Source organism: Ceratina calcarata, unplaced genomic scaffold, assembly GCF_001652005.2.
Source record: "Ceratina calcarata isolate Rehan_Ccalc_2016 unplaced genomic scaffold, ASM165200v1 scaffold351.2, whole genome shotgun sequence".
NCBI classification, from domain to species: domain Eukaryota; kingdom Metazoa; phylum Arthropoda; class Insecta; order Hymenoptera; family Apidae; genus Ceratina; species Ceratina calcarata.
In genome coordinates this window covers 1,433,844-1,443,472 of record NW_017158043.1, presented here as the reverse complement: position 1 = coordinate 1,443,472, position 9,629 = coordinate 1,433,844, and the positions used below count along the sequence as shown (strand labels likewise).

At 33.1% G+C, this 9,629-nt stretch overlaps 2 protein-coding genes across 5 annotated transcripts in view; both read left to right on the top strand.

The window, feature by feature from the left end:
• The first annotated feature begins 24 nt into the window (after positions 1–24).
• Positions 25–3,804, top strand: LOC113464388 (mitogen-activated protein kinase kinase kinase 7-like). 3 transcript variants are annotated; one of them, XM_026813832.1, is made up of 4 exons: positions 25–749; positions 1,225–1,478; positions 2,093–2,277; positions 3,540–3,804. In XM_026813832.1, the coding sequence occupies exons 1-3, from the start codon at positions 686–688 to the stop codon at positions 2,255–2,257; spliced, it is 483 nt and encodes a 160-aa protein (XP_026669633.1). In that variant the 5' UTR covers positions 25–685; the 3' UTR covers positions 2,258–2,277; positions 3,540–3,804. The 3 variants fall into 3 exon arrangements, with proteins under 3 accessions (XP_026669633.1, XP_026669632.1, XP_026669634.1); XM_026813831.1 differs by having other exon boundaries at positions 3,390–3,804; XM_026813833.1 differs by lacking the exon at positions 3,540–3,804 and adding an exon at positions 2,854–3,355.
• Positions 3,805–5,630: 1,826 nt separating this feature from the next.
• The window catches only part of LOC108625356 (putative sodium-coupled neutral amino acid transporter 11), a 15,532-nt gene continuing 11,533 nt past the window's right edge, over positions 5,631–9,629 (top strand). For both annotated transcript variants that reach the window (XM_026813836.1, XM_018025308.2), the window contains exons 1-2: positions 5,631–5,726; positions 6,793–7,138. In XM_026813836.1, the coding sequence (XP_026669637.1) occupies positions 7,079–7,138 (60 nt within the window). In that variant the 5' untranslated portion in view covers positions 5,631–5,726; positions 6,793–7,078. The remainder of the gene's footprint in view (positions 5,727–6,792; positions 7,139–9,629) is intronic.

Here is a 9,629-nt window from a genome sequence, read left to right as displayed (position 1 = left end):
GAATAAAAGAAATAAAATCATAATTAAAAAATATTCCAGTTATCGAGTAAGATTAAAAAAAAATTCATCGTTGATTGTTAATGCGGTAATTAAAAGATTTGCAACCCTCTTTAGTAGCAGCTCTCTCACATTTCGGCATTCTTAATATAATTGACAAAGTATTGGTCTAATTGTAATTACCAGGATATACTTGTTTAATTGTCAGTTGTGTGGCATCGATATGGAAACGAGAGCTTCGATTTAATCCAGCCCTGAAGATGAATTAAGAGCCGAGGAATCGTATTTTCTTCTTGGCTCGTGCTAGCACGTTCTGTCTGGTGGGGGATACCTCGAAGCAGGTGTGGCTGACTCACCAGGCCCAATATAGACGAACGTTTGTTTAGTGCTCTCCCGACGCACCACCAAGAACGACGGATCTTTCCCTCCTCTCTTTCTTCTTTTTCATCTCGTTCTCGTTATCGAGGAGAAATTCTCGTTCCTTCACAAATTACGTTCTCACCACAACCTCCCTTTTTCGTATTTCTCTTTCTACGAACGAGTTCGAACGATCGGCAATTCTTCCGGGTTGAAAGGAGCGAGTGGTTTTCGTGGCATAGCATTTTAATCTGGAGAGTGACACATTTCATGTGAAGGCGGTACTTGATTCTATTATGAACGAAGCCTCGACAGGCTCTGGTATTTGGAAATGTGCGAGGAATACCCGAACATCGTCACCACGGACACCCTAAAGCGGTGCTGGGTTTTGCTACGTTAGTACTTTCTTCTTCTAAGTCCTCTCAGATATCAGGGAGCTTCCGTTGCACGAAATCTAATTCGACGTTAATAATTCTTACTGAAGCAATTCGATACTCGAACTTGGCGTGACAAACCTTGATAGCCATCGGCAGGAATTACGTTTTAAAATGAAATGAAAAGTAACAAAATACTGGACTAAATAGAAGAGACCAGTTCTTATAAAAATTGACGAGCGTTAAGGTGTTTGAGTTAAAACGCGGTCTTTGTCTTACGCGATATAGCATTGTTGTTGTCCTCAGAATAAATATAGGAGTTCTAAAATTAATTCCAATTTGAAATGATTTAACTTGTAAATATATATCCAACACCTTTCAACCACTAAATCACTGAACAAGTGACTTAGACGGGAAATTATACTACGTTTTTTATAGGTGATACTTTTCCCTTCTGAGAATTCAGTTTTCAAGGTAATTTTTATTTATGATTCAGGTAACAGCACGACTGATAAAGACTTAGACAACGTTTATCGCTTGTTGGATGCGGATCTAAGGCCATTGACGCCCGATCAGACCTGCGAGAAGTCGAAAGAAATTTTTGAAGAACATAAACAGCTAGCGCAAGAATATTTGAAGGTCCAAACAGAAATTGCGTTGTTAAGTCAACACAAAAACGAGATGGTTAAAAATTTGACCCTTGACAGCTTGCGACAGCAGGAGGAACTCAGGAAACTGGAAGACGAGAAAGTGAGTTCAGACGTAGTTAACTATTATTTGAAGAGTTAAAATTCATAGTAGTGTATGTCATTTTTTGGAATGGCAATGGTTCCGGAAATGGTACTGCTTTATGCTGTTACCAATTTGCTAAAGAGATGAGCTAGAATTTACTTAACGTTTTTTTTTATCGTACTAGCATTCGTAGAGTGAAGAAAGCAATGCAAATTACAACTTGGCCGAAAAGTAACTTATACCATTATGACTTTTAGCACCTCATTTGTGTCATTCAGAAATAAAAAATGATCTACAATTGAAGTTGAAAAATAGTGCTCATTGGGGTATAATTTTTCTTATTAAATAATGTTCGACTCAAGATTGATTTTCACTCATTAATACTGGATTTAGCTAAATTTGCAAGAGAAACAGAACTAACGTAAAGAGTTCAAGCTTTAATTTGAGCTGTGAATAACCCGAATTAGTTCATTATTAATGACTTTATGAACAATTGATGTCGAACTATGTTTTTCACTACGACACAGATTTTGTAATTAGATAATGTTGCATTGAAGGCTAATTTTCGCTTATTAATACTAATAACTATAAAATACTAGAAACTAATTAATTTTATTTCATTTCAATTTCAGGAATCTTTAATAAAGCTGTACCGTAATTTAAAGCGGCAATTAGAGATTATGAAAAGTCAAAGGGTAAATAGTGCCGCATTGAGCAACGCTCAAATGGGCCCCACGGTCTCCGGGAATAATGGATGGTTCGTGGTACCTTGTCAAAATCCTTCGAGGCAGTCCTGAATTGTCGAGAACTAGAGAGCGTGAGCATTAATTTGTATTCATACTACCCCTGATGAAAACTTTTTCGATCGGTATCCACAATACCACTTTTATAATTTCTAATGATAATTCGTTTTGCATAATAGGTTTAAAAACTTTTTGTCAGGGGTAATATTACACGTTTTATAAATTTTTTTTTGGATAGACAACAACGTTGATTTAGTCATTAAAATAATAACTGTTTGTGATGAAAATAGTAGTTTTAGCAGCTATTACTTTAAATAATGCAGTTTATGGAACATTAGTTTAAAAAAATTTATTCTTCCGCAAACATTTGATTTTTAATGAGAATTTTTGATAAATGAAATTAATTGATTTCTGTCCAACTAAACATACTTGTATATCGATTTTATAGAAAAGTGCTTCTGTTGTTTTTATCGTGCTTTAATAAATTCACGTTTGATGGTGGCATCAGGAAGTTTTTATGTCTTCTATCGTCGCAAAATTTTAGTAAAAAGGAAAGATAATTATAATTTGTGATTTTGCAATGTGATTGAATATACAGGAATCAGCTAAAACATCTACCTTATTTACTATTGAATTAAATAATTTTTCAGGGCGAAATTATAGTGCTTCAACGGACACGTGGATTGGTCGGTAGATTTCTTCAGTGTCATTATGTTACAAGATATCAAATTCGCCTTATAATGTTTTAAATGGCATAGTACATCTATTTCTTGGTAAATATATAAAGCGTGAATGAACAAATTTAACGATCTAAATAAAGATATTACTCCTGCTACTAATTTTCGGATTTTTTGAATAACTATCATTGAGAGTAAAAATCTGTTTCGTAATCTCTTAAATCTGATAAGATATCAAACTGGGCAAAATAATGAGACTGAAAAAGAAGTTTACTCATCGATGCATATGTGCCTCGAAATAGTGGAACTCTGTCCTGAGAAGTATTTTTATACAATAGTAAATAAGGGAGGTACGTAGGTGACAGATTAAATTTTTAATTCAACCGAACGCCAATTGGCAATTAATGTTCATTTTTTAATACAAATTTGACTAATCAATTCTTTTAATTGAGGAACTAAAATTTAATTATTAATTCCTAATTCTTATTTTTACAAAATTTCAATTACAGATTAAATTTCAATTTTTAATTAGGAGAAAATAGAATCAACGGTCGAATTTTAATTCTTAATTAAAGAACACTCCGATTATCGATTGAGATTTAGAGAAATTTAATCGTTAATTGTTAATGCGGCAATTAAAAAATTTGCAACTTTGTTAGGTGATCCCATTTAACTGCTCCACTGTGGATTTTCGAGCGGTGCATAGTTCCACAAATTACAATAATAATTAATATAATCGACGATTATTAGTTAACCCGTTCGCTTTATATATATATATAGCACGAAATGAAATAACTGCGAATTTCAAGTGAACGGGTTAAATGCCTGCGACTTAGCGATCACGTTATACTTTTATCTATGTAAGAATTAACATTGATGTAAGTATGTATGTATTTATTTACGAAATATAAACAAATTTTTTTATCCACCGTCTTGCAATGTTTCTTCTAATCATCGAGGTATTTCGTCGGTGTATTTATGTAGGAAATATAAACACGTTTTCTTATTTATCCACTGTCTTAAAATTTGTCTCCTAATCATTGAGGAGTTTCCTAATGTATTTATTTAGCGATTGCTCGGACTCTGTACAATCCGTTCAAGCGGAGACTTTATCGTCAGTACATTTCCGAATGGAAATATAAAATATGTGCATGCCAATTACATGAATTCACATCTTATCGAATGCGAAAACGTCGGCAACAAAACAATTTGATTAACATGTAAACCACGGACTAGCATCACCTCCGAAGTATCTCTGCATTCTAGTCGACGACCTTTAACATCATGAAACAGTTGAAAAATACGATGCATACACACGAATATCGCGAAACTCGCACCAGAAAATATTTTACCATCGTACACTCTCGTCCCAGTCATTTTAGTTCCGTGGTCCCCAAGAATGCTGTACAGCGGCAGATTCATTTCACTTTAGTGGGGATAAAATAATATTGTTGCAATGATAACTCGCAATGGTGAATTTAAGTGTTTATCAAGTGCTTTTTGCAATTAATCAATGCAATAAATGAAAAAGATGAGACTTGGTTCCTCAACTGTGAAATCGACTGTTTATAGAATAATTTAAAAAATAAAAAAGAGTAGTTTTTATAAGATAAAGGTTGTGGAAGTACAGTGTCTCACATTAATATTCAGGCACATCTCAAAACGGATTAATTTTTTTAATCATTTGCTTTGGGATGTTAGGAGGCTTAATTAATAAAATAAGTACATGGTTTTTAATTTTAAATAAAGGAAATTAAAAACCATGTACTTATTTTATTAACTAAGCCTCCTAATATATATATATATAATATTTAGTCGCAGTCAATATTAAATGGGTACAGCAGAATAATTGCCTTAAAATTGGAGCAAACGATTTGAATTTTATTTGGAATGTTAGGAGGCCTGGTTTTTTACATAATGTGTAACAAGAAATTGAAAAAAATTGCTATTAAAAAGAAGAATATGTACGAAGTTTCATAAAAATCGTTTAATGTTACTGTAAGCTACGAGCGATCAGAAATTGCATAAATCGTAGTTTTTTACAACTTTCAGTCCACTACTGAGATAAATTGAAGAACTGTTATACGTTTGGATGCGTCTAAGTTTGTTATGCTTTCATCGATTTTTATGAATCTTTGTACATGCATAGAACTTAGATTTACAAACGGGTTGTTTTATTAGACATCCTAATAAAACAGTTTTTTTTCTTAAAGATTCTGCTGAACAGTATATTTATTCAATTTTTTGTCGCTTATTATGTGTAAACCATTATTTACGAAATATAAACAAATTTTTTTATCCACCGTCTTGCAATGTTTCTTCTAATCATCGAGGTATTTCGTCGGTGTATTTATGTAGGAAATATAAACACGTTTTCTTATTTATCCACTGTCTTAAAATTTGTCTCCTAATCATTGAGGAGTTTCCTAATGTATTTATTTAGCGATTGCTCGGACTCTGTACAATCCGTTCAAGCGGAGACTTTATCGTCAGTACATTTCCGAATGGAAATATAAAATATGTGCATGCCAATTACATGAATTCACATCTTATCGAATGCGAAAACGTCGGCAACAAAACAATTTGATTAACATGTAAACCACGGACTAGCATCACCTCCGAAGTATCTCTGCATTCTAGTCGACGACCTTTAACATCATGAAACAGTTGAAAAATACGATGCATACACACGAATATCGCGAAACTCGCACCAGAAAATATTTTACCATCGTACACTCTCGTCCCAGTCATTTTAGTTCCGTGGTCCCCAAGAATGCTGTACAGCGGCAGATTCATTTCACTTTAGTGGGGATAAAATAATATTGTTGCAATGATAACTCGCAATGGTGAATTTAAGTGTTTATCAAGTGCTTTTTGCAATTAATCAATGCAATAAATGAAAAAGATGAGACTTGGTTCCTCAACTGTGAAATCGACTGTTTATAGAATAATTTAAAAAATAAAAAAGAGTAGTTTTTATAAGATAAAGGTTGTGGAAGTACAGTGTCTCACATTAATATTCAGGCACATCTCAAAACGGATTAATTTTTTTAATCATTTGCTTTGGGATGTTAGGAGGCTTAATTAATAAAATAAGTACATGGTTTTTAATTTTAAATAAAGGAAATTAAAAACCATGTACTTATTTTATTAACTAAGCCTCCTAATATATATATATATAATATTTAGTCGCAGTCAATATTAAATGGGTACAGCAGAATAATTGCCTTAAAATTGGAGCAAACGATTTGAATTTTATTTGGAATGTTAGGAGGCCTGGTTTTTTACATAATGTGTAACAAGAAATTGAAAAAAATTGCTATTAAAAAGAAGAATATGTACGAAGTTTCATAAAAATCGTTTAATGTTACTGTAAGCTACGAGCGATCAGAAATTGCATAAATCGTAGTTTTTTACAACTTTCAGTCCACTACTGAGATAAATTGAAGAACTGTTATACGTTTGGATGCGTCTAAGTTTGTTATGCTTTCATCGATTTTTATGAATCTTTGTACATGCATAGAACTTAGATTTACAAACGGGTTGTTTTATTAGACATCCTAATAAAACAGTTTTTTTTCTTAAAGATTCTGCTGAACAGTATATTTATTCAATTTTTTGTCGCTTATTATGTGTAAACCAGGCCTTCTAACATACCATAGAAAATGAAGTTGTTTAATCCAATATTAAAGAAGTTATTCTATTTTTAAATGTGTCAGAAAATTGATGGAGTCACTATATTTATAGAATGAATTAAAAAAGAGAAGAGTATTTTTTTATCAAATAAAGACAGTGGAATTATATTTGAAGAATGAGAAAATTGTGAGAATTGTGGCTTTGTTTCTTCGCTGTCTTCGAAATTCGTAGAAAAATATTGTTAGATAACAGTTTCTTATAATTTTTCATATGCAGAGTAGTAGAAAGGAGCGTAGGCGATAAGGGAGGCAAAACGATAACGCAGAAAGAAACTGATGCGCACGCAACCAACGTATACATGTCCACGTTCGTGCACGCTGCCGCTGGAAGGGGTTGCAAGAGGGTGGCGAACGGCGGCTCGGTCAGATAGGAAGGGTGCAGTCGCCTCAGACGTCTGCTCAATCCTACTCTCGCGCCGAACCTTCCCTTTAAGCTTCTCATTATTCGTTTTCATACATTATCCGGTTTGTTCGAATTTCATCCCTTATCGATACCCGCGGCAATGGCTTTGGACGCGAATGAGAAGAGCTACATCCTGGACGCGAGGAACAACTACGAGGACGTGAGTACATATAGATTATTCCCACCGCTCAGCGTGAATCATCATCTGTTGTCCTGTGATCCTTCCGAGAACATGGTGGCACGTAGTGTACGATGAATAACACACTACTTGCAGACTTGGTTCATTAAATTCTGGAAATCTGATATTATCGGATATATCGCGAGGAAAGCTCGAGTCTAACTCGATTATGTGCCCAGGAAACTTAATCTGGTTTGCGCGAGTGTAAGAACAGTTTTAGATGTACAGGCGTAGGTGGTTCTTCGTGGATTTGTGCAATCGGGACAAGTGGTTCTTATTTCGAGTTTTAAATCTGTCATACCATTCATTTCGAATCTCCTCAGTACGAACATATCATGTTTTAGAGATAATTATATGTTCTCCACGTGGAGAAGCAAATCAAATTCGTTATTCTTTGTATCGTAATGTATAAGAGTTTTTAAATAAAGATAAATTGTCTTGAGAAGTTTGGTAACATTAAATGTACATTGTACTAAGAGTAAGATTATGAGAACTTTTCCTCTGGGAACCGTTTTTCTCATTCACAATTTATTTTGATTACATCCACGTATGAAACAACTTGCAAAAAGAAACACTTGAATTTAGGAATTCATTTATTGGAAAATTAATAGGTATTTAATATTGCCAAACTTGGAGGGGTATTATTCCCTTGATATATGATTTCTCTTTTCTTTAATATTTAATTTCTTCGATTCTAGTGGATAACAATTGATGAAAAAGATCAGAACCATACTAGAACATGTCAGAATTTTGTCAAGTCATTCGATCCGCGATTAATACTGGAAAAAATTCAATAAATGTTCATATTTCAAATAATAAATGCTAATTGCAATGTTTATCTCTGATTGCAACTTATGAAAAGTGTGGACGAAATTCACAGATCTCTCTAACACTGATACACTCTATTATTTATACACTTTACTAGAATGACAATCTAGTTGAAAAAAACTCATGAAGTTTTCAAAATATACGACAATTAATTTCAATTGAATTTAATTAACAATATTATTTTGCAAGTTACAGTGCATTAAAAGATGTGAAAAAGATCAGATCTGTACTATTATACGAGTAGTACATGTAAGAATTTTTCTAAATAAATTGATCCATAATTTATGTTCCATAAAAATTCACAGAATTTAGTGAATTTCGAAGATTTATCAGACTTAAAGGGGTCCCTCTTAGTATATGTCTTTCAGTATTTGTCGTATCTAATATCTTGAATTCTAGTGACCAGAATGTTCTTAATCGATGAGTTCCAACAACTAGAATGTTATGTTTAATTCTTTTTAATCGATTACATTCAGATTATGCAACAAAAATTAAAAAGCGATCTGTACCAATATTAATTGACCGAACGTAGTTTTGCGGTCTCTTCACGTTATGCAATTTACATGATAAATTATAAACTTCCAAAATATCTTTGACATTAGGATAATGTCATGCTTCATGCAGAGAACTAAATCAGATTCATTACTTTTTGTATCGTAATATATATAAGTTTCCTAGTAAAAAAAATTCTCGTGCAAGATTTGGTAATATTAAATATACATTGTATTAAAAGCGAGAGTGAAACACAAATAAAAATTGTATCCGTTATCCTATCGGCGAGAATCAATCCATTAACGTTCGAAAAAACATACAGAAAGCTTTCAATCCATCCATTTAGTCGTAACGCTAAAAACGAGACCCATAAAATTAATCCACTTTTACGTGGCATAAAGAAATAACGAATTTTCACCTAGTCCTTTTAAAGTAAGACTAATATTTAAAATCTGAAAAATATACCAAATGGCAATAAAAGTTGACTCCTTTGCTAGTTAAACAGAAAGAAGTGAATAAATGATAAAATTAACTTCCACGTCCGAGTAATTTTTCCCACAATTCACAGAAAGTCGATTTCAACAGAAGTTATGTATACTTTCATCTACGCTTAGTCGACAGCGGAATTGATTAGTAGACTGCGGACTTTTATGCAAAACTGAATTTTCATTAACATACATATAGAGATAAAAAACACTTTCACTACGCACATTTTTCTACACTATACATATTAGACATTACTTTGTACGTTTAAATTCTGTACGAAGAACAGAAAACGTTAAGAAACTTCGTCAGAGGGTGGGAAAACGGAAAGTGTAGTTTGTTTGTTTTATTAATCGCGCTCCTTACAACGTGTATTTACACTGATTATCGTCGATTAGAGAGTGTAATTTAAGCCTGGGGTCTGCAATTTGATCCCAGTCTATAATCTACCTCCAGTCCATTTGCTAAGGGAATCACGTTTATATCTAAATTAATCGTAGCACGCGCTGCCCGAGAAATCCAATTTCTTTCAGGCATTTCATATTCGCACTGATCTTAGTCCTACAGTGACTTCTATTAATATTCGTACACCTTCAAAACGGAATAACTTTTTTAATATCGGACCAAACAACTTAAATTTCTGTGGGATATTAGAAGACTCATATAATGT